Below are 24,467 nucleotides of genomic sequence, written 5' to 3'. Positions count from 1 at the left end.
TATTCTCACACTGAAAAATAAAGTGAAAATCAATAAGAAATCAAACCAGTAATGTTTATTAAAACAAAACTTTTTCACAATATCCTAGAACCTTTCAGCAACAGGTTTGAAAAGATTTAAAAGAAATAGATTTGAACTTCTATTTTGAATTATTTTAATAATGCTTTTTCCTCCAAGAAAATATATGAATAATCAAATTAGAAAAAAAATCTTCATTCCTTTTTACTTGACTGGTGTGAATAATTTGTATTTTAAATGTAATTTCCGCTTCCCATGCTAAAGGGGAGGACACAATGATATAGGAGGTTAACTCCAGTATGGACAAATCCGAACAGCAGATAATCCACATTTCTGTTCAACTTAAAATGCATCATTCAGTCTTTTAACATTCTATTTCATTTCCTGATTATGCCTGGTTTCAAAGAAATTTCTATTCCTGGGAAGGGAAGGGGCTAAGAAAGGATGATGATACAGGTTTGCTGTAAATATCTAGGCAGTGTCTTTGTCTCTCTCCCTCTCCCTCTCCCTCTCTCTCTCTCTCTCTCTCTCTCTCTCACACACACACACACACACACACACACACACACACACATACACGTCATATATCATATATATATAAGAAGAAATCAACAAGGTGGGATTTTTGTGGCTTGGCAGAGAGGAAATGATAGATGAGTACAAAGCCTCCTTCCAATGATAACATTCAATACCTGGTTATAGATCTGAGTTTCTATAAATACTCTCCAAAAGAAATTTTTTAGAAACCTGACCGAACATGAGTGGCATGCAGAACTCAAAGATGAACTGAACTGAACTGGAGGGTTCCCTATTTCATCACAAGCCCAGTCAGAATTTCACCACAACCATTTTGTAGGTACACAGACATACTATTCTTTAAAAAGGTGTTCTACCTCAAAACGCCTTTCCAGGTGTAGTGAATTAAGAAATTGCAATAGCAACATCTGTCCATCCATACTTTCCCAGAATGAAGGTGATCATCTTCTCTCAGATACAAAAAATAATCAGAGAATTAAGTAATAATTAAATGAGTTAGAATTTCACTGATAAGCATTATAGTGGCTGATATAAAGTTACTCACTACCAGTCAAGATATCTCTACTCTATGCCATCTAAACATATACTCCTCACCACCTGAGAGGTGTTCAAGCAGCCACACAGGAAAAAGATGAACGCTACAAGAAAGGCCATGAAGGCATTGCTATATAGCATCAGCTACCTTATAAAATTAGAAAATAACCAATTTTTTCCAAGATGCTGTAATTTCACTAATTAATTATCTCCTTTAGAGATCAATAATACTCTAAGGAATAGAAAACTTAGAGCACTTCTTAATTCAAGTGCTTAATATTAAACATAATTTTAGTATAATTTTAAGGAAGGAAAAGTAGATATATTTACCTCTCCAACACCTTATTTTTTGTCATTTAAAGATAATTTTTGAGTTACTGTATGAATACAACATCGAACAGATATTTCTCCTTCCCAAGATTCTTACTTCCCTATAAGCCCTATATTGACCTTGATCTGAATCTTACACTTCAGGAATAAAGTGGAATTGCAGGAACATATATAAGTAAATGCCAGTTTTCTCATTAGTTTAAACATTTATAAGATGTCCCAATCATATGAAGCGCACTGGGAAAATCCCATACTTTATATCACTTTGCAAAGTGTGGGCTGGTACACTATCCTCTCTGCAACTCTGAGATCCAATTAGACTGTAAGGGGAAAAATTACATTCTAGTTTCCATCCCCCACTGGAATATTGCTGGTGATTGCTCATCAAAGAAGACAGCCAGAATTCGGTCCCCTTTAGCAGTCTATGAAAACACAAAAGAAGACTTATTCTCAGTCTCCTTAAAGCAAATTATTTTCATATGATTTTATAAGTTTTTCTTTCTCCTTATTATTAAAGTTTTAGTTAAAAAAAGAGAAAGAAATGTATATTCTGTCAAAATCCTCCCATTATCCTTTGCTGAAACAAGTAGGAGCTTTTAGATATGAAAACAGGGCCAGGCAGAAACACTTTCTGGGAAAGTCTGCAGTGGAATGGTTTTGATAATGAACATGCCTAGAGAAATAAAATCGTGAATGCTGTATGTGTTGAGGGAAGAAACTCTTATCTTCAGTTGGGTTCTGTTTCCCTTAGAGAGGCTTATGTTACCTACAATCAATAGGTCTCCAATTAAACAAAGAAGATTTACATATGCTGGTGCATTTTGGAGCTAATGAAATTGGTCTAACAGCTTTAATGAGAGTGAAGCATTGGATAGGAGGGGGAAACATATGAGTTCATCACATATAACTGGACCCAGCTCCTTAATTCTGATCTTTACCTTTTCTACCACTACTGCCCTTGGCCTCTCCCAACTTAGGATAAGTAACCATGCCGAAATCTATCCTATTTAGCGAGGATAGACAAACAAACCTGCAAATGCTCACTAGAGATAAGGCTATGATTGACAGACACTTTCCCTGCAGAGCAGGACAGTATGTGATTCAAAACGAAATGTGTGTCCATCCTGAGGAGAGGGTTTCCTTTTTAATCAAGCTTGTGCTCTTCACAAATTCAACAGCATGAGATTAAAATCTTTTCTTTCCCCTCCTAGCAGGGTAGCTAGCACATAGTAGGTACTTGATAAATGGCTATTGGTATAAAGATGGATTTCCTCACACATAAGCTGGAGCAATGACTATATTACTCTATCACCCCCAAATCATCTTTTCTAGGTAAACAGTCTGGATAAAAGTCAAGACCAGGATCTCAGATGGAAACAGAAATAGCCTATATAATTTTATATAAATGTCCAGCATCACCAAAACTTTATTTTCAGAATTATAATTATTCACATGTCATAACTTTTAGGTTAACATGAAGCTTTGGATTTTGGTGAAAAATCAGAATCAGTTAACATGATAGAGTGAAAAGGGAAAATTATTCTGACCAAAAAAATTTAGACTTAAATTCAGTCCTGAAGTGAACACCTAAACACTGTATTATATGTTACCTAGTTTTAAAATTCACGTTATAAGCTCCTCACATTTTTTGGTTTTGTTCAACCCAGATTCTCCATTAATTTATACATATATATATATATATATATGTATGTATATATACACATATATATATACATACACACACACACACACACCACACACACACTATATATATATATATATATATATATATATATATATATATATATATAGTGTGTGTGTGGGTAGAGACTTGGCAAGGAGACAGGTTGCCCCTATATGTTCCATGCACCAAAATTCTCATTTATGTCTTTGCATGTGCTCTCTCCAGTTTCAAGGTTAGTTATGTCCACTGGTTCACTCAATCCAGAAAGGTAATTTACTCGTGTTAATTATCCCACATTTGTCTCATACACCTTGCCCTTATTTAAACATTGCATCTATTATCTTGATAACAAATAAGACCCTTCAATAACACACAGCATTGTGAAAGGAGCCTTGTCAGAAGCACAAGTCACCCCATAATAGGAAGTTCCTTAAGTCCTGAAATCCCTTCTTAGAGTTCAGCCCCTACCTCCAAAAGTTCAAGAGTCTAAGGCTAAGACATCAGAGTTTACTGAAACATCACCCTGGTGGGAATCTGCGATTGGGGATTCATTCCAAATTTAAAGATGGGCAATCCTTTTTCCAGATGTTGGACTTAGACAATGAGTATCCCCTCAGACAATTTCCCTCTAAATAACCGATTAAAAAACAGAAAACGGTGTTATATTGACTCATAATTATAGACCCATAATTCTACCTGAATATATATAATTAAAAATATATAACATTAATGAAAGTGGTTTATCATTAATGTGTTCAGTTTTATTCATATTTCATGAAAAAAAATGGAAGACCAAAGAAAACAGAATTAAGGCCAGATGTGTAAAAATACCATGCAGGATTACAAGTGGGTAAAGTGTGGTCAAGGAAGGAGGAAAGAGACAGGGTGATTCTAAAGATTAGTAGTAAAAACAGAGAGATTTTCAAACTGGTTAAACTTTCATTATTTGGAAATAAGACATTCCTAAAGTAAAGGAAACATCAGATATTGTAAAACTCATCAGGTAAATTCTGATATTTGTATCCAAGTGGTTTACTTAATCTGAAGTCAACTGGGTTTTCCCTGGAAGAAATGAACTGCTAGCATCCCATGAACCCTATGAAGTTTGCCTCACTCCTCATACTGTCAAACAAAGAAAAATGTCTTGCGTTCCATGATGTCCCCCATGTCACTGTGACTAATCCCCAACCATTTTTATTTACAGCGTTCAGAACGAGTTTCTATGACAATCCCATGCCACTCTCAATGTTACACACAAATTTTCTGCCTTTTGAAAATGATTACAGAACAAATCATTTGTTCTGCACTCTATACAAAGAAAAGCACATACATTAATGGTTGCAGAAACAGATTTCACTTTCAGATTAAACAACAAGCAGATATAACAGAGAACAAAAAAATTTCCAATATTTGGGACCACCAGATTGCTGTTGGTGCTGTCGCTGTTTGTATTTCACTTATCAGACATGCAGTAGTTCTTCTCCTTTCTATCACCATCTGTACACACTTTCCCAAAGGACCCTCACAGCTGCCCCATTACCACACTAACACACACTCGTACACAGAGGACCCCTTAATACATTATCTGTTTTCTTCTCACAAGAGAAAGAAAAGCAGAGCAGCTTGAGAACTCGGACAACTTAAAATCCACTTCCACGTCAAAGTCTCAAGATTGCTACCTTTCTTCGGAGATGGAGCAAAATAGAGAATTTAAGTGGTTATGCTACTGGGACTTGGCTGTGTTTTAGGAACTACCAACTGCCAAATGAAATCACCATAGCTTGCTCTCAAGGCCTTCCCTTCCTTTCTGTTTGCTACTCCCTCATTCTCCTGCTGTTTAGTTTGCCTATAACTGTTTTATACCTCAGCATTACTCAAAGGATGTCCTTAAAAAAAAAAGTAGAACTTTTTTTTTTGTGCACCAGCTTTCTCTAGAGAAGACGTGCTATGGTGAACTATTAAATAATAGAAACCACCTGTACCCTGTTCTGTGTCTGCTTAGGTTTTCTTTCCATTTACATAGATATTTCTGACATAAGACAACCAAAAAGTTAACACTTAGTAGTAATATCACCAAATGATACAATTCCTCAATGTACACCAATTGTACAGGAAAAAGGCAGTATCAACAACCGGTTCTGCAAATGTCTAAAACTTCTAATGGGCTATTAGTTGGGAGAATCCTAATTTTAAGACATTGAAAGCCTTAAAATCTTAGTTTCTGAGGAAAATTCATCTAAGATAGCAACAACGCATCTCCCAGTATTTTCTTCAGTTGTGTATTTTGGGCACCTAACACAGTGTCTAACGTGTAGTGAGCGCTCAAAACACGTTTGCTGAGCTGAGTTGCCAAGGACATGGTGGAAACTGTCAATAAAGGCAACCAAAATACATCTTCTATGCCAACACCAACCAAAGAGCATCCACTTTGATGCAAATGACAACAACAGGCCACAACTGCTCCTCAACTTATACAAGAATTTTCTATCTCCAGAGCTCCTGGGATGCATAGACTCAGTTTCTTCACCGGCAAAATGAAGGTTTCCTCTAAGTTTCCTTCAAGGTATAAAATTCTGAATCTATTAACAAACCAGGACAAGGTCTAGCTGCTCACCACTTTTTGAACTTTAGAGAAAACAATGGCTTTCAGCACTATAATGTACTCCCAGAGAACAGTTTTAGCCCCGTCCATAAATTCCAAGGCAGAGCTTAGGGAGTATGATATACTGGGAAACACTTGAGAGAGAAAAACAGGCCATAAAAGGGTCAGACCTACTTACCAGCCCTAACCACTTACGAACCATGTACCATAGACACATTACTCAGCCTCTCTGTTTCTCAGCAGCATAAAGGCAATTATAAAAGCTCTCCTACCAAAAAGGTACGGTTTATAGGAAGAGCTAATAAAATAATGTATAAGAACCAACTTAAATATCATGGAGGTTAACAAGACTAGTCTGGGGTCTGACAGATCTGGTTTTCATCCTGGCTCTGCCACTACCAGTGGCGTGACCTTGAGTGAGCTACGAGCACTCTCTGAACCTCTTGTTTCCCGAATAACAGGAGTAAACCACAACAAAAGCCATCTACCAGCTCCACTCGCCCCTACCACCCAACATGAAAAATTCTCCAAAACTTGGAGAAGTCCAAAAGGAAAACAAAACAGAAACAAAGAAACCCACATAAAACCAAAGAAACCCATATCCACAATTCAGAAAACCAACAAAGCCAATCCTAAAAAATGGCACCCAGCTATGTAAACTCCTTCAAGTGCCCGAAGTATTTAAGAGTCTGTCACAGAATGCTCTAGCACAAAGCAAAACGTACTGTTGCAGCTGCTCTGTTCTCACTTTTAAAAAGGTGTCAGTAATAAAGGGCCAAACATGCAAATCCCTAAATGTGCATCTACATTCCTCTCCAATCTAGCTGTCTCCCTCCAGTTCCGCTGTCTCATGACCCGGCCTCACTTACTCAGCATCACCCCCATCCCATCACCTCTGAGGCTCAACTGCAAATAAAGTTAAAAGCTATGCATAATCAGTCATTAGATAGCAAAATTGAAAATGTCTCTCTTTGAAGAATCACAAAGCTTTCTGTCTGAAACCTCTGACCTTTCTGGAGAAATCACAGTCACTGTAGTTTAAAAATGTAGGTGGTAAAAGTACAAAGGATTACATTTATCCATTTCGCATGTTTGCCGTCTTTTCTGAGATGAGGGGCAAATATCTTCAGAACAATTAGTTCTTCAACCCTAAAATTTCAGGCTGCAATATCCTCATTCTCCAAGAACTGTATACATCCTGGGCCCAATGAGACGGCACTTTTCTGTTAATTTCTATTCCTACTTTATTTTACAGAAAATCTAAAATACATGATTCCAGAGCCTTTAAAAAAAAAAAATAAGACTTTTGTCTGTACAGTAAATGAGCCAAGAAAATAATAAAAATTCATTTGAATCTTCTTAAAAACCACTGTAATCCCTGATTGGGTCAGGAGGGTAAGGGACTTCTAAAAGTACATTTAAAAGAAAAAAGAATTCTTAATAAAAGTCCTTGTCACATATTAAGAGGCCATACAATAAAAGTACTGCAATGACTATCTTTCCCTGACAGGAACATACAACAATAGTTATGCTGTTGAACAGCATCAAGTTACAAAGACTTCATTCTCAGAAGTTACTTGAAACTACTCTCCCAAAGAGAACCTCCACCATTTAAAAGAAGGGGAGAAAAAGCCAACTAAATGAATCGATCAGAAACTTTAGTAACTCAGTAATTTTTATATAAAAGACACCCATGCAAAAATCATGCCACAGTCCTACAGAGATGCAGACAAGCTTTTGCCGAATTCTTATCCAGAATCCTTACTGCATCTTAAGTGTTTGTAACCCAACTTATCTTTAACTTCCAATTACTTAATGCTAAAAATATATTCTCAGGTATACACTGTTTTCCATCAACACTTTTTATATCTAATATTATTTATGAATTATACTCAGTATAAAAGATGTTTACGATTTTCATTGTTAATCTATTATATCTGAGCCCATACAGCTCTGCTGAATAGTATGCTATGAAGGTTTACATGCAGATGCACAGTATCTTAATTACTTATTCTACAGTAAGCTCTGTAAGCATCTCCATTCCTCATTCATTTGGAATGTTTAAAAATGCCACAAGAAGGGCTTGATGTCATCTTAACACTGAAATCCATCTGTCTATGGCCCTCTTTTGACTTTACTCCTTCTGCAGCCAAAATTTTCACAAAAGTTGATGAGAATTTGTCAACCTAAGGACTTGTAATGTCAGCTCCTTTGAAAGGCAATGGAATATTTGAAAGTGACAATGATGGGATCCCATACATACAATATTCACTTTATGTGGGACCTTAAACTTAAATAACTAATCCCTTTAAAATTAAAATACATAGAATTCTAAACGCTTCCAATAGGGGAAGAGGAAAGAGGAAGGCAAATAACACAGAAGAGACAGTTCTGAGTTTCCCATATTAATAGTCCCTAATTTTAAAAATCCAATTACAATTGATACAGCACCACAGTTCCTATTATCCACTGACAAATACCTTTCCCTACCAAAAATTACCCCTCGGATAAAGCTATATGACTCACCACAGATACATCTTCCCCAACAGTGTGAAAATGTTGCATTAGCCAATCACGGGCTGGCAAAATTACAAAAGGAAATAAAATCACCCAAACCATAGCAACAAAGACAACAGCCTGACAATGGCAGATGCTACACAGACATACATACAAGTTGTTAAATCTTATTCATTTTTAAAATATGTTTTATTGCTACTTTTACTTCATCTGGCTTTTATAACCCATAGAATATTTCAAAAATAGCCATTAAAATATTTACATCAATATATATGCTCTGAAAATTGTTTCTGTTTGGAAACTCATAAGCTATTGGGACCACCAGAAACACTCACCAGAGACATCAAAGGTAGGCAGTATGGAACCTGATGGAGAGTACAGTGGGGTGTGAGTCCTATTTTTTTTTTATTGCAATCCTCTTTTGTTTCCAATTTAATCACTTTTATCACACACCTCAGTTTTCCCTTTCTGGGGTGACTGACACTCCACACCCTAACTTTTAGATTTATTAGCATTTCTAAAAAAAGAAACTTAAAAAGAAAGTCACATTTCTATTTAATTCAATATAAGTTCAGTTCAGCAGCTTTTTAAAAAAATAAACACTAGAAGAACTCATACATAAAATGAATAGATGTAGTATGTTATAATTATAATCTTTTTTTCTATTTACAATTTAAAATTCATGTTGAGTGAGGCTTTGAACTTCTGCACTAAAGTCATTAAGAACTAATCTTGCCGAAGTTTAAAGAAGTGAAAATAAGGGCATTAAATAAATCCATCAATAAATCAGTCAGTCATTTAAGGGCATTAAAATGAAACTTTTCCCTATTTTCAATTTTCTTCCTTTGTCTTTTAAGTTAAAAAACAATTTTTTAACAATAAAATTCCATTTTTGCTTTCTTTTAAATAATTACACACAGCCATAATCACAGGAACTTTTGGAAACAAAGTAAATTTAAAACTTTTAAATCTAATCATCAAAGGACGTTAGAAATACATATTTCTTATGCATATTTTAAAATGCATAAAAATTTACCTAGTAAAATATTACATGCAATTCTGATTTTTAAAATAATGCTTGCTTTAATTCTCAATGGCTTACCAAAGCATCTAGAACCAATTCATCTAACTTCATCTTACAAAAAAAAAAAATTCTTAAACCTGTGTTACAATGCTTCTATTCACTAAACTTCTACATTCTAAAAACAAGAAAGAACAAGTCATTCCAGATTTTTGACCCCAACAGTAACAAGCATGAGACCATTTCTCCCTCTTCTAACCAAGTGTGGCTTCATTCTGCGGCTAAAACCAAACTCCACAGTAAAATATCTCCGTGGGAAAGGTTTGGATTTTGACTTTTTATTTCCCCTTTGACTCAAGGTGGGTGTGTGATACCATTTAAGTGACATCCAACGCCAGACAACAGGATATAAAGAGGGATACAGAATGGATCTGAATTTTGTTTTTAAAAGCATAGGATATGGAATCAGGAGGCCTGGGTTTAATCTTGCTCTGCACAAATCCCCTGGCACCTCTGAGATTGGTGATTTTCACCTGTCCAAATGGACAGTGCATTACTTATTTACAATACTCCTGTGAAGTTAAAGAAAAAAATAAAAGAAAGCTACAATGTATGGCAAAACTTAGGACTGTACTTGCTGCAAAATAGACATTCAATAAAAGTTATTTGTCTGGCTGCCTTCCTTCCTTCCTTCCTTTCTTTCTTCCATCCATCTCCTTCTCTCTACTCTCAATCGATTTAGGTCCAAAATTTACCACTAGGAAAATATGTGTAAGACATGAAGGCAAAGAGTTTAAGACAAATAGTTTAAAGTTCTCAAAAAACATTAAAGCTATTCCACTTCAAACTCCAGTTATTATGATCATCCTGATCATTTCTGAGATTGAGATTAGCAATATATCACAGAACAACGCTCGCCAAAATACATAACACAAATGAACTTATTTCTCTCAATCTTATCTCATTTAGTGTCTCTTACAAACAGAAAGGCAAAAATATCCTCTGCTACAAAGTAGCAGCAATTTGTCATTTGTGGACTTATTCCTTTGGCTCATAAGCCATGTTTATTTCACTAAAGTATTAATAAGAAGACTAATTCCATTAGATAAAATATACTTTTACCCTGTGGAATTATCATAGCAAAACATGAAGCACTGTTTTCTAATATTTTAGGAAATGCCTAGGGAAAAAGCCATTTCTATCTTAGCAGCAGGTAGAGAATTCTGATAAGTTCAGGGACACCAAAGTTTGGAGCAATCATTTCTATCTTACAGTTGCCTTGCTGGGAGACAGCTAAAATGTTGACAACACTGTAGGTTACCCCTTAAAAAGCAAAATGGTAATAATAATGAATATCTCAATAGCCCCTTTTCCAAGTTTATGCATGCCACAGTGTCCCTAACTAGACCCCTAAACGCTACAAAGAATTTTTGCAAAACTTTTCTTTCTAACAATCTGAATAGAAACTCCAAAGCCCCCAGTAGGTCTCTTAGTCTGAAGCAAACTATGCAAAAAAATGATGGTGAGATGGATTATAAAATTCTCCACTAGATATCTTGCTGCTTGGGATCCTTTTACAGTCATTACTTAAACCAAAACACTTTTTAGAGCATCTCCATTTTCAATTATGTTCACGGTTTTATGTTTCTCTTAACAAAGCATGCCAGTTTATTCATTCTCTTCCTCCTCCACCTGACTTCTTCCTTCCCCTGACATCACCTTCCAAGGATTTACAATTTATAATAAATTTAAAAGCAAGATCTAACCTCTAAACGACCATGGGGAAATAATTGCTGAAATGACAACAAACTGGTGTTTAGCACATTCAATGAATGCAATCTGTATTTTATGTTTTTTCTTCTATTCTAACCTCAAAATTGTTTTCAATAATCTATATTAACATTTGTGAGCAATTAGAATTGTTGCTGCTTCTGTGCAAGTTTTAAAAAACCGACAGGCTGTTCTGCATCCTCTGGAAGCAGCTTGAGGCCTTAACCAAGTAAAACAACCAGTCCTACTGTGTATAGCAGTGACCACAACAAAGGCTGTGGTTTCTCCCACACTAGCCCTAAATAGGTTCAAATTAATGCTATCCATCACTGGGTGGAAAAGCAGACAAGGCAAATCCAAGCCAGCAGCATTGGGAAATTTCTTACCAACACTCAAACCTCTGAGCCATAAATGAGCTGACCTCCCTTCTACTCAAGAACACCCTTTCTCCCTATACCTCTACACTCTCTACCCTTCAACTTCCATCTTCCTCACTACATTCTAGATACGTTCTAAACAGAGGATATTGATACAATCTTCAAGTTATGCAGAAAATACTCAAGGATATAAAAGCCATATTTAATCTCAAGTTTGTTGATTGTTTGTGCTATCTCCCTTAAAGAATTAAAAGATAAATAGAAAGATAAATGACATTTTCTGTAACTGTGTGCATATACCAATAAGTTACAGTAGATCAATCAGCCACAAAATCCACCTTTAGTTTAAGGTTAGAGTTTGAGATAGGGTGGTACTTACTGTCTTCATTAAATATCGCTGTATATTAATCTTACCCCTTTTTTTTTCCAAATAGGGTTTATTATTATAAACCACAGAAACTAACTACACAACTTTCTACTAAGGAGTTTATTAAGGTAGTGAAGAAGTTTAATTCAATAATGTATAGTCTTAGATTTGAGTGTAAACACACATACACACAAACCCCTGTTAATAGAATACATTGAATATATTTCAGATATACAATCCTGCCACAAACTAACATGGTAAGTTACCTAAAACTTTAAAAATTATCATAATTAATTTGGCATAAAATTATAAACTATAACAATCTAACATTATCAATTTAAATTTTTTTACAATTATTATTCTGTATGCACTGATAACCTTACACAGATAGTTACACTGTATTTAAGGTACCAGCTTTTTTAAAAAAGAAATCATTCCCCCTACTCTAACCAGCACTCTGTGTGCAGCCTGGATGTGCACACACATGCACACGAAGCACACACACGTTCCTACACAGACACTCCTAATCTTACACCTGCTCTGAAGCAGCAGGAAGTGAATTCTCAATCTGTCAACATGACCATCTGGTCTATCTGCATATCACGGCTTTCTCTATTACTATATGAAGGAATGGCAATCACGAAGCCAAAATACAACTAGAACGCACCTGAATGGGAGTCTCTCTCTCTTTGCTGAAATGGAATAATACGTGGCCTATCAGAGTAGAACTAGTAGTAATGTAAATAATTTGAAATGAGCGTCCAGGACAGCATAATTAAGTGAACAATATGGTACAGGTAATGTGGGCATCAGTAACACCGCCGTCAGGTTTCCAGGACAGGCACCAGGCTTCGCAGACACCGCAACTCTTTCAGTAAGCGACGGGACCTTTACTATTCCTGCCGAGCAACACTAAGTAAAGGTAGTAAAGAGAGACCATGGAAGCAATCTGTAACTATTAAACTAAAACACTATTGTGCAAACGGGTTCACTTTCTACCCTGAAACTAACAAGTACTCCTGCTACCATTAGGACAAGTTCAATTCGCTCCGTCCCTGACTAATTAGCAATTACAGCAACTACCTGACAAATTCTGGTTATGTATTAGTCTTTCAGAGTGAATTTTAAGGTAACTAAAAATACTTCCAATCTTAAAAAATCCCTCATCTGCAAAAAGTGAAGATGCTCATTGTGATTTATCTTTGAGGCCTAATGCCATTCAAAAATTAGCAAAGGCCTTCGTTGAATTAAACATAATTCTATTTGTTTAATTTTAGTTTTTAAACATCTCCACACAGCTACCTCAGCTTTCATTCTACCCGCAGCAGGTAATAACTATAAAAAGTCATTTTATGGCCTAGACACAGCAACCTACCTCTATCCAAGAGATGAGTCCTTAAAAAGTCTAACCTCTTACAAAATTTAACTAACTCAACTGAAAATCTTTCTAGAATCTGATTACATTACCAGAAGTTATACAGAAGCAGTTAAAAAAAAAAAAAACTCTCCAGAAAGTTCTCGGTTGAGTGCCTACTAATGAACAAAGGTTAACTTTATCTAAAAGGTCAAATGCCTGGTGGCTAAGGTTATGACCTTAACAACTTAAATTGTGACCTTGCCACGTGCCGGGTATATTGTAGATTCTGATACAGATCATCTGGTAAAGACTGGTCATAAATTAGCTTTACTGTTACACGCCCACAAAGAACACCATTTACCACAATACCATAATATCTCAAAGTTGTCATATGATCCATGGGAAGAACGACTCAAAGAGAGACCAAATTAAAGGCATAAAATGGTTTTACTCTTTTATACTTTTAATGAGATGAAATTCTCAGGCTTATGGAATCACTCCGATTTCATTACACTTGTTACTGGTTATCAGCCACAGAATTCACACAGTTCTAATACCCCTGGATTTAGAGAAGAAAAAGGAATGCAGTTTATGTATTGTATTTTAGCATCTCAATCAGTCTTAGAAAAATCACCTCCGCTTTTAAAAAACAATTGATTCTGCAGTAGCTTCCAGTATTTACATGTGCGTTCTAAGATTTCAACTTCCTTCCCAAGAAGAGGCCGAGGCATGAAGCAATAATTATTATATGCATTTTTAGAAAGAAAAAAAAGGATCTTCCTGTGGCCATCAAGGGGGAAAAATGGCATTTTGGAAGAAAGAAAAATACATGTAAAAGAAAGAGAGGGAAAAAAAAGACTATAGGTGAAAAGGCCACAATGGTTTTGGCATGTTTCTTGAAGCACATTTCAGAGTCTCTGCCTCCTGCCAATACTGGCAAGTTCTCAAAACTTTTAAGGAGGTAAAAACATTGTTTAGTGTTTACAAATCTTCAGCATTATAACAGATGCTTGTCAAATCAGTTGTATGTGAGTTGACCGATCTACCTCCTATTTGTACTGGCAGCTTCCCTTCCACAAATAACAGGTCTCTAAATCTCTTAAATCACATCTGAGATATTTTCAGACAAAAGGCCTTGAGCATCCCTCAGACCCATCCTGGTGCGCACAGAGGCGCCACGGCTGCGCAGGGAGAGCCAATGGCCTGTACTTGGCCACCGTTCAGGCGACCGAGGGATTCTGGGAGGCGCAGGAAAACCGAACCGAAAGGTAGTCTGATCCACAGTGCTGGCAATAAATCTTTCATAAGCAATAAGGATGCTAACTCTCCTAAGCAACAGTCTACCTGCCATTTTACCAACATCACCCTTCAGGTCATTGAAACCACCAGCAACTATGATGGCTCAAGGGATCTGGAGCCACAGCACAGGCACAAACTGTCAACAGCGAGAGAGAATCCAACGTGAAACGGCGAGAGCGAGGAAGGCCGCGTCTCTGTGAATCTAAGGGAAACGTTCACATCTAAAAATTAGAAGGGATGCTGCTCACACCAATAAATGCATAACAGGTATTTCGCTTTGATGTTACCTTGTAAGGAAGCACCTACCATGATGGGCATCACCCACTGACGCCTGCAACTTCTTATATTGGTCCGTTAGAGCATTTATTGTAAGTTATTTACTTCTCCAAATATCCAAGAGATGAAACACTAGATTTTTAGAGAGTGCTCCCCCAAAGCATATAATACCCACAACTTTTTTTGCACCTTGTCCTAGTAGATTCTCCACTTATATATGCAAATAAATTTTAAAAAAATTTTAACTCTGCTTTTTCAATAGACAAAATAAAGTAACAACAATAGGGTTAACAGGGAGTTAAGGGCCACTTGTTCCTGTTTAGAGGTCATCTGAAAGGTGCTGCCTTTTCGTTTTTGCTACCCAGAACTGGCTAAAGCAACAGGCACTTCTTATAATTAAGTATACATTTTCAAAAACCCAAATATTTGAAACACTTACAGATCACATCCTCTAAAATACTCATTTATCCCCTGCCAACAGAATGCAAATGATGATGTGACATGCTTGCAAAGTAAATTTCTCCAGTTTCTTATGTTAGGACAGAGGGATAACAAAAGTTCTCTTTCTAAAACATATATTGAGAAAAATAATACAGAATAGGATATCAGATGACTTCTAAGAGCTCATATTTTTAGAATTGAAAATGTTTTGCAAAACAATGGAGTATCGCTTTTACCGGTAACATCTTCTCTGTTCTTTATGAAAAAAAAATACATGAACCCCAAAACAACCTACTGGTAGGATTCCACAACCTTCTTTCTTCCATCTGGCTCAAGTAACTGCCATGAAGGTAATCTAGCAAGACCGATATGTACATATAAAAAGTCAACAAGTTTCACAAGACCTGAGCTTTCACGTAACACAATGAGCCTTTTGTCCAAAACAAGATGAGAGGAACAAAGTAAAAATGCATTATTTTATCCAGTCCTCAATAGTTTTATCCTGAATGCTACTCTACATGCTGTAATATGCACAGGTAAAGCATGCCTTGAAAACAGCCTTGGAACAATAAAGAATTTTATTACAAATCACGCAACTCACCAAATCAATTATCAATATCTATTTCTCAATGTGCTCATGCACTATACAGGTTTGGTTACTTTTCAGATTAATCTTTCCATCAGTTACTTAAAGAATTGGTTTGTTTTTTCCTTTAGCTATTGTAAACAACACTAAGTATTCCTAATACAAAGCTACTAAGTTTGTACTAGTGTGATTTCTTTTTCCTTCATAAATGATCAGCGATTTGGTAGCAATCTTACCTCCAACCTCTTCTTAGTTAGCAGGGGGTTCAAGAGACCCCAGTAGATAAAAACACTCCCAGAAGAAAAGCAACTAAAAATATTGCCTCACAACCAAACTAAACGCTTTTTAACTAGATCACTTGCCAGTTAAAATAGACTCTTTCTTACAAGGGTTTTTATGAGGCTTCTCTCACCCCTCATCAAAAAACGTGATTTACACATATCCCATAACTGATGACCAACACCTCTGATAACACTACTTGACAAAAGAACTAAACTTAGCGAGAATGCTCTCCAAGCTACGCTTCTCCACCTGAATGAAGGTGGAATCTCAAACAATGGAGGATCTGGCTACTCCGATGTTGGTCTACCTTGGACACCACACCATCCATGTGGACATGGCCTGCCGTAGGGAGCTCGGGAATGGCCCAGCACATACAGAGGTCATCAGGAAAAAAAGCACACGCGAGAAAGTGGACCGACTTTTCACCATTGCACTTACCTGCTGCATGCACAAAGTATGCCAAATATAAATCGAGTTCCTTAACAGAAACCCCTATGTGATGGGGCTGGACACAGAGCCCTGGATTAGAGCACTGCGGGGACTTTACAAGGCGCTCGCCATCAGTACTTTCAAGCGGAATACCTTTAAATAAAATCACCATAACAAGGTCCAACCTCCAGACTTTATCTGCCTGGCGGAGGCAGTCAATTCTTCGCATCTTGCCTTTCTGGTCTGGGTTGGAAAGAACACAACACGGAGGCTTTTTCCCTGTGACTGTAAGAACAAAATCCTCTCGGTACTCAGGTCGGATATCTTTCCGCAACTTGGCCAGAAGTCGAGATGCCCATTTCTGCTTGACCTCTGGTTTTTCACTTAGCAACTCATCCTTCACGGCTCTCTCTTCTTCTTTTGACATACGCTTTTCATGTTTTTTGAAGTATTTTCGTTTTCGGGCCTGCAGGTTGAACCATGTGTAGGCGAAGGCTCGGACGTGGGGCAGAAGTGCTTCGATGAAAGGATGAAATTCATCCTGAGGAAATGAATGAAGACAAAAAGATAACTATAATGAAAACAAAAGGCAACAGCACTTCTTCAGGTGTTCACCTTTAAAAAAATATATCCTTATTTCACTTGAAATTTGATTCAAGCATTACGTTACCAAAATCATACATGGGATCCCTATGGGAAGTCCAAGAGGGGGGAAAAAAAACCATCGGTATCATGTCTCACAATCTTAAAGAAGAAAACCGTTAAAAAGTAAAAAATGTTTTGTTATGTTCACAGAAGTGTACCAGGTTCTACTGTCGGGCCTAGGTCCCAGATTCTTTAGACAGTAAGTGAAGTTTATCGAAATGTTTATAACAACATATAATCTTAACCCTATTTCAAGGAAGGCATATCTAATTTTGCTCCAGCCTTGACCTCACTACTTGTAGTACAGCCAGGGCTCGGCGGCCAGATTGGCAAATCCTAAACATTTAGATGCCAGTCAATGTTTATGGAAGTCTAGGAGCAAAAATCATCTCCACGATCAATGGAAACAAAGACTTTCCCCTCTAAAAGTAGACTCTGATGTAGACTCTGATCTGTTTCTTAGTCATTTTGGTAACATCTAATTCCTTTCTAAGTATTAGTTACACACAATTTTTTTTAGTCAAAAACTTAGAAAAATTTGGCAGGTCCATATACAAAAGAAGAGATGGATTTGATACTGATCGGACTAAATAAAAGATCTATGTTCAAGACATAATTGCTGATATTATAGAAATGAAACAAAACAGGGAAAAAAGGAAAAAAAAAAACAAAGAAAAGCATACAAGCCAGATAGTAAACAGAATGCGTCACTGTGACAACACGGCTGCAACTAAACACATTCAATTTACTGATCTGATTGTGAAATACCTTCAGTGATAATCATTCCGAAAAAACAGAATACTCATTTAAATTTTGAAAATAATATTTCAGGCTTTTTCTCACAGGGAAACAGGGAACCTGGTATATTCAATGTTTACGAGACTCCCGGAAAACCCTCATGGTTGCCTCTTAAAATGCAAGTAATTTGAAAATAAAATTGAATTTAAAACATTTAAATTTTTCTTACTGTTTTATGGAAAATGCTTGATTCTTTTACTTGACATTTTCTTAGGAAATAGAAATATAAAATTAAAGAAAAATTAAACAGTAACTCCACAAAGCTTTCTGAGTACATCTAACTTTTGATTAACCAACCCCACACTAATCTTACTAATCTTAACTTCTCTCCACCGCACAACCCTCCCCCCAAAAGATAAATTATTTACTTTCAAATAAATGAGGATAAGAAAACCAAAGGGATATTTGATGACTTTTTTTAAAAGGGTGTAGGACAGACAAATATAAAATGCATTCTTTTTTGGTTTGTAATATCCATCTAAATATATTTTGGAGGCACAAGTAACTGTAATGTCCAAAATATTATTACTATTAAAGCAATTATTAATTTTTAAACATTCAAATATAAACTGAGTGCTTAAAATTGGTGAAATACTTTAACAATCAAGCCTGTTAAAATATTGTAAGCTATAATCAATCACTTAAACACTACATATGACTTTTTTTTTAAAGTAAGGTTATATTAATATAATACACACTAAATCATTCCAATAATCAACATTTTTTTCCCTCTCTCAACAAATTTCAGGCTCCGTATTTCAAGTTTAGGTTTGAAAACTGCTCTTTTTCAATAAAAGAATCCAAAAGAGAAGTCAGCTTTCACAACACATGTGCATTCTTTAAGTGGAGAAAAAAACAGAGAAAAATACAAGAATTCTATTATTCTTCCCCATACACCATTAGCACTTTAAAATTTCTGATGTTTGAGAATCTTTCCTATTGCCGTACTTTAGAAGAGAGAAATGGGGTGGGGGGAGCATTTTTCAAGTCACAGTTTATCTATAAGGTATACGCCAAACTGCAAAGCATTTAAACATTACTAAATTCTGAGCTCATCCTTGAAATGCTCTAAAATACATAAATTTGGGGTTTGAAACAGTCCTTCACATTGACTGATTTTCTTATATACACAAGACATGCTAGGGACCAAGGCTCTGTGGAATTATGCAAAGAACGCCCGGAGTCTACCTTAACTACAAAGTGAGCTTTCACCAAAATGAGGATTTCATTTTAAAGTCTCAGCCCCATTTTAAAATGCAAAGAATAACTTAGCTCCAAACAATTCATATTTATGTCAAAACCTTGTCTTATTAAAGAGCTTTATTAATGATGATAAACATTTAAAATAAACCTTCTAATGTGACATTTAAGTGTTCGAAGATACTCCCAATATGCTTCTCAGAGAACTGCGAACTGCGTGCATTCGTGTTCAAAAGGATTTTGTTTACCTGCCAACCAACTGCCCATATATCTCATCATAAAAATCCTTAAATAAGGCCAACTATCTCAACTAATCATTAAGAATAATCTAAGTCCCCAGTTTTACATCAAAAGTATTTACAAGTTATTACTCCCCAAAGGTTTTAAGAATGTGCCAATAAAAGTGCACAATATTTTGTATGACTCTTACTCACATACACAAGGAAAGTGCTAGTTATATTTCTCAATGCACAATTAGAAATATTCCAGAACATCAAAACTAAAGAACATCATTCACTTGCAGGAAATGCCCAGGCACAGCATAAATTAGTTTAAAAACAAAACAGTATGCCCTTATAAAGCATGTTGTTGCACATACCGCCATAAGCTATACAATATTTCAAAATATTCAAAAGAAAACAAAGAATATTTTACGTATGTACTCAGTGAGAAAGTTATGGGCCACCAATAAAAACAAACCTGAAAACCTGTTTCAAAAGTGGTAGGACTTTGAATCAGCATCTTCAACGTTCATCTGTTTGTAAGTAAGCCAAGTTTCGGAACCACAGAATGCTGATATTTTTGGAACTACCTCTTTCAAAGGTTCACCTATAAATTTCTACTGTTGCCATTCTATGACCAGGTACATGATTTGGTTAAGATGTGTCCACATGGATTAAAATACGATGTCTGGAATTTTCCTGATAAAGTTTTTAAAAATTGCACATGTATATGGATTTTATTCTTTCATTTAGAGTAATTTTTATCACTGCGCTTTACTGGACTTTCTTTAACGACCAATAAATTACCTAAGTTTTTCTTTTTAAAACTGGCTCTAAAGCTTTATAAATATTCCGGCAAGTTAAATAAATTGTGAATCAATTTCTAAAAGAAGAACTCATAAAATATATGGCCCTCATTCACTATTTAGTGTACATTTTCTTTACAAACTGTTACACTAAGTAAGCGTTTCTCTTAGTGGTGTTTCCAGAAGAAGGCCTACTAAATGTCACTGCCAAATAGGTTTTAAAAAAAAAAAACTTTCTTAATGTGATAATAGTTCATGAACCAAGAGAATCCAACTTTGTTAAATACCTGACTATGCCCTGGGCCTGCATAGGTACACAGGTATCCTCATGTATGCACTATCCCAAAACACAAATTTATCTATTGAGAGCTCACTGGCGAAGACGCTAATGTGTCTGCTAAGGTCCTTCCCCACTAGGACAGCACACTGGTATTATCTACCAGTTCTACGTGTTGCAAACTTTTGCCAGCTAGAACTTCAGCCTTTGAATCTCAGCATTTTCACTGTAGTCATAACTCATTCAAATTATCTTACACTTTGCATCTTATCCATATGCAATTGTGAACCTTGCCAAAACTGGTTGGAAAAGTTTCATTCCACACTTCCACGAGTTACTAAAATAGGAACTTTGGAAGTTTGTTAGGGAAAAATAAAAAACTTTTACAATAACTAAAAGCAACTGCTATCCATTATTAATGCTAGGCCTAAATCCCAAACAGACCATTTCAACATAGAAGATGCATTTAAGAGTCTTCTAAGATCAAATAGCCGGTAGATGACTGTTAGATATTGCAATAAGAAGGCATGTCATGTGGGAAATAAATCCAGAAACTAGAGAAGAGAGAAGAAACTATGGATACTTTTTAGTCTTCCAGAAAGTATTCCGGTTAAACCGTTATCTCCTGCTAAATGAAAGCAAGAGGTGGTAGCAGGTTTTTGAAGGGAGTGGTGAATAAACATTTTATATGAAGCATACAAACTTCATCTAGGTGATTAATGGTCAGATCGCAATGTACCAAAACAGTATGAAGGCTCACACTTTTCTTCAAAAAAATTTTAGCGCAAAATCACTTTACCTTCATGCCTTTTACTCAAAGAAAATAAATAATATATTCAAAAGGGACCAAACTTGGGGCCGTGAAGTAGCAATATTTTGCTTGGGGGTGGTGCAGACAAGGGAGGGATGGAAAGGGAGGGCATGGAAAGGAGAGGCGCTGGGGCGAGAGAGACCCACGCTCCGAGTTAGGTCGGAGGGAAAAGTTGCCCCCGTCCGGTGCGCGGGGCGGCCCGAGTCGCGCGGCAGCAGCGGGAGGCGGCGGCGGCGGCGGCGGCGGCGGCGGCGACGGGGCGGGGGGAGTCGCGTCCGGCCCGGCCGCCGCTCAGGCTCGCGGCCGGTAGCCCAACTCCGCCCGGCGCGCCCCGGCCCGCGGCTCGCGGCTCGCGGCTCGTGGCCTCCGTCGCTCGCCGACCCGCGCAGCGTGGGTTCTTCCCGGCACCGAAACTTTCGCTCGGGAAAGCGAGCGGGCGACGGGCGGCGAGGACGCAGGCTCCACCCGGCCGGCGCGGGGGGACGCGGGGCCACGCAGCTCCGCTCCGCCGAGCCCCGGGACCGGCTCGCCGCCGCCCGCCCGTGCCCAAGGGGCGCTGTCCCGGCGGGGGCCCGGGGCCCCGGGGCCCTCCCGCGGCCGGACCCCAAAGGCTGACAAACAATAAACAAAAGTAAGAGTTTGGGGAGGCTGCTGCGGCGCGGGCTCAGCGGGCGGGCAGCGGGCGCGGGGACCCGAGTTCTCCCGCAGCCAGGGGTGCAGCGGCCCCGAGAGTGCGGGGCGTGCTGGGGGCTCCGTCAGCGCCCCCCTCCCCGGGCGCCGCGTTAACTACAGAAACCGGCCTCGCGCCTGCAGAAACGCTGAGTCCAGATTTCAGCGTGTCATGGGCTGCAACCCCGCCGAAACACGTGCGGGGCGTCCGAAAACACCGCCGTTCCGCAGTCAATCGCCCCGATATTAATTAACGCATTAATAAGAGGGCGCCATTAGCCATGTGCCCACACAAATGGCCGTGCAAGAGGAATGCACCCGCATGGAAACAAAGTTACTTTCTTAAAGCTGTATTTCTCCACCACCACCCCCTCCACGAGCATACGCGCGCACACACACACACACACACACCGAAACACGCGCAGACACGGGCACACCCCGAGACACATGTCCCGGGCCCTGCTGGCGCGGGGGTCCCCGGCACCCCCGGCCCGGCCCCAGGTCGGCCCCCGCCACTCCGACCCCCACAGCCCCTCCGCATCCAAACAGCTGCTTACCTGGGTGAGACAGAGCGGAGAATACATCACTGCCCGGCGGTGGGGTGTGCGTGTGCGTCTGGGTGTGCGGTTTGGAGGTGTGCGTGAGTGCGGGTGAGAAAGGAGAAAGAGGGAGAGAGGAGGAGAGAGAGAGAAGGGGGGAGAAAAAAAAATCAAGCCTGCTTCTTGCGTTCACATTTCCAACTCGGCTCAACTGCAGCCAGCCAGCGCTATTGCCGCTCCATGAGCTGAACTTTAACCCCGCCTAGAGTTTCCCTACACTCCACTATACATGTCTACTGTACGCGGGCGTTAAAGGCATAGCGCACCCTTTCCAGCTCCCGCGCCCGCCGGCCGGGTGCCCGCGAGCTGCCCGCGCGCCCGCCTCCGCCTCCGCTCTGCACCGCACCGCACGGCCGCCGCCCGCTCGCGCCGCCGCGGGGGGGTGGGGGGGCGGTGTGGGGGAGGGGGCGGCTGCGGCGCCGCGCGGCCAGCCGGGTCCCGAGCCTCCGCGGCCGCTCTCGCTCGCTCCTCTCTCGCTCCCTCGCTCGCTCCCTGGCTCTCTCGCTCGCTCGCTCGGCACCCCCCTCCGCCCCCCCAGTCCCCGCTCAGCGCATTACTGGGTAACGCAGTGAGGAGCAGTTACAGTCTGTACTCCCGGGCAGCTATAGGCTGCCACAGGATGTGCTTAAGCAAACAAAACTACTTTTCCTCGTTCCCATCCCCCAACCCCCGCCGCAGACCTTCGCGGACCTCGGTGGAGGACTTGGGCAACTTTGCCAGGTTGCCCTGCACCCCTCGGTTCGCTGCGTGGGCACGTAGAGAACCGCGGAGAAGGCGGGGGGGGGGCAAATTTGCATGTATGCAAATATTTTTAAAAATCAGACCTCCTAGGTAACTTTTGTTCCCTTCTGAAATGCGGTACGGCTCAAAGCATTGTAGTCTTTCCAACGAAGCTTTTTGTGGGAATAGATCGTCGGCAGAGGTAATTATGCACAAAATCCTGCAAACTTTGTGCAGCTTCAGTCCTATGGCCTCCAGAAGCGGGGGTGGTGGGGGAAATTTTCACAAGGAAGATTCACCGGATTTGGGGGCTGGGGGGGTGGTGTCTGGAGAAAGGGAGGCGGAGATTAACTAGCATTCTCCCTCCTAGGACTGTGAAACTAGTGGGTTTGAACACAGACGCCATAGAAAAAGTTCTGTCACGTTCAGAAACAACAGTGGTTTAGCTATGACATCTTTCTCTTTTTAGGAAGAAAAAAAAAATGTGAAAGGGATGTCCCCGTAGGGAAGGGAGATATTCTGGTCCAAAAACACGTGCCCAGAACTGGACGCATGCTATCATTACTGTCCCTGTTCCTGAGACACCTCTGGAAGGGTGCCTTTTAAGAATCCCCTCTTTTTCCCTCCCCCAGGTAATAGTTCTTAAAATGGAAAAGAGCTTCCTGCAATTATTTTAGGTTTGCTAAAGTATTGTTTTGGCAAAAAAGGGGGTGGTTTTTAGGGTTTGGCAAGTTGCCAATAAGCCTGCTTTTCCAGTTTTTTTTAACCTCATATTTTCTCTCTAGACTCTCTTCACTGATGGGAAAGAAAAAAAAAAAGTATACCTCCTTCCTCCAAACCCCCATCCCATTTCTTCCTCCTCATCTCCCTCACTCTAGTTTGCAGCCTGCTGCATTTTCTAATCCTTCTCAAGATTCCAAAAGGAAAGACGACTGTATCACGTTGAAAGGCTCTGGCACACAGACAGGGGAATCTGCACCTTGGTAGAGGTTACACAGCTAGAGAGCCTCTGAAAAGAGGAAATTCCTGTAGGAATGCCCACTCAGCATGTGAGGGTGAGGTGACATGTTAAGGCCACTCTCATTCAGACTCTCCCCCACCCCACCCCCTTTTTAAAAGTAAGGAGCAAGAAATATGCTACTGGAGAAAACAAAGTTCTCTGAAATACTCTGCATCTTTCTAACGTGATTTTATGCTTGTTCTCCAGTTACTTTATTGCCAGAATAATTCCTGAATTCTCAAGAGACCATTTTCACACGCCCCCCCCCGCTTCTAAATCTCCTTGGAAAACTCT

At 39.1% G+C, this 24,467-nt stretch overlaps 1 protein-coding gene across 3 annotated transcripts in view; it reads right to left on the bottom strand.

Moving 5' to 3' along the window:
• The window catches only part of NFIA (nuclear factor I A), a 386,801-nt gene extending 364,018 nt beyond the window's left edge, over window positions 1–22,783 (bottom strand). For all 3 annotated transcript variants that reach the window (XM_060089880.1, XM_060089882.1, XM_060089881.1), the window contains exons 1-2: window positions 22,412–22,783; window positions 16,437–16,968 (exon numbers count right to left, since the gene is read on the bottom strand). In XM_060089880.1, coding sequence (XP_059945863.1) covers window positions 16,437–16,968; window positions 22,412–22,438 — 559 coding nt within the window. In that variant the 5' untranslated portion in view covers window positions 22,439–22,783. The remainder of the gene's footprint in view (window positions 1–16,436; window positions 16,969–22,411) is intronic.
• Between the last annotated feature and the right edge of the window lie 1,684 nt (window positions 22,784–24,467).

This window comes from Mesoplodon densirostris, chromosome 2 (genome assembly GCF_025265405.1).
Source record: "Mesoplodon densirostris isolate mMesDen1 chromosome 2, mMesDen1 primary haplotype, whole genome shotgun sequence".
Lineage (NCBI taxonomy): Eukaryota > Metazoa > Chordata > Mammalia > Artiodactyla > Ziphiidae > Mesoplodon > Mesoplodon densirostris.
The sequence above is the reverse complement of the archived record's forward strand: the minus strand, read 5'-3'. Positions and strand labels throughout refer to the sequence as shown.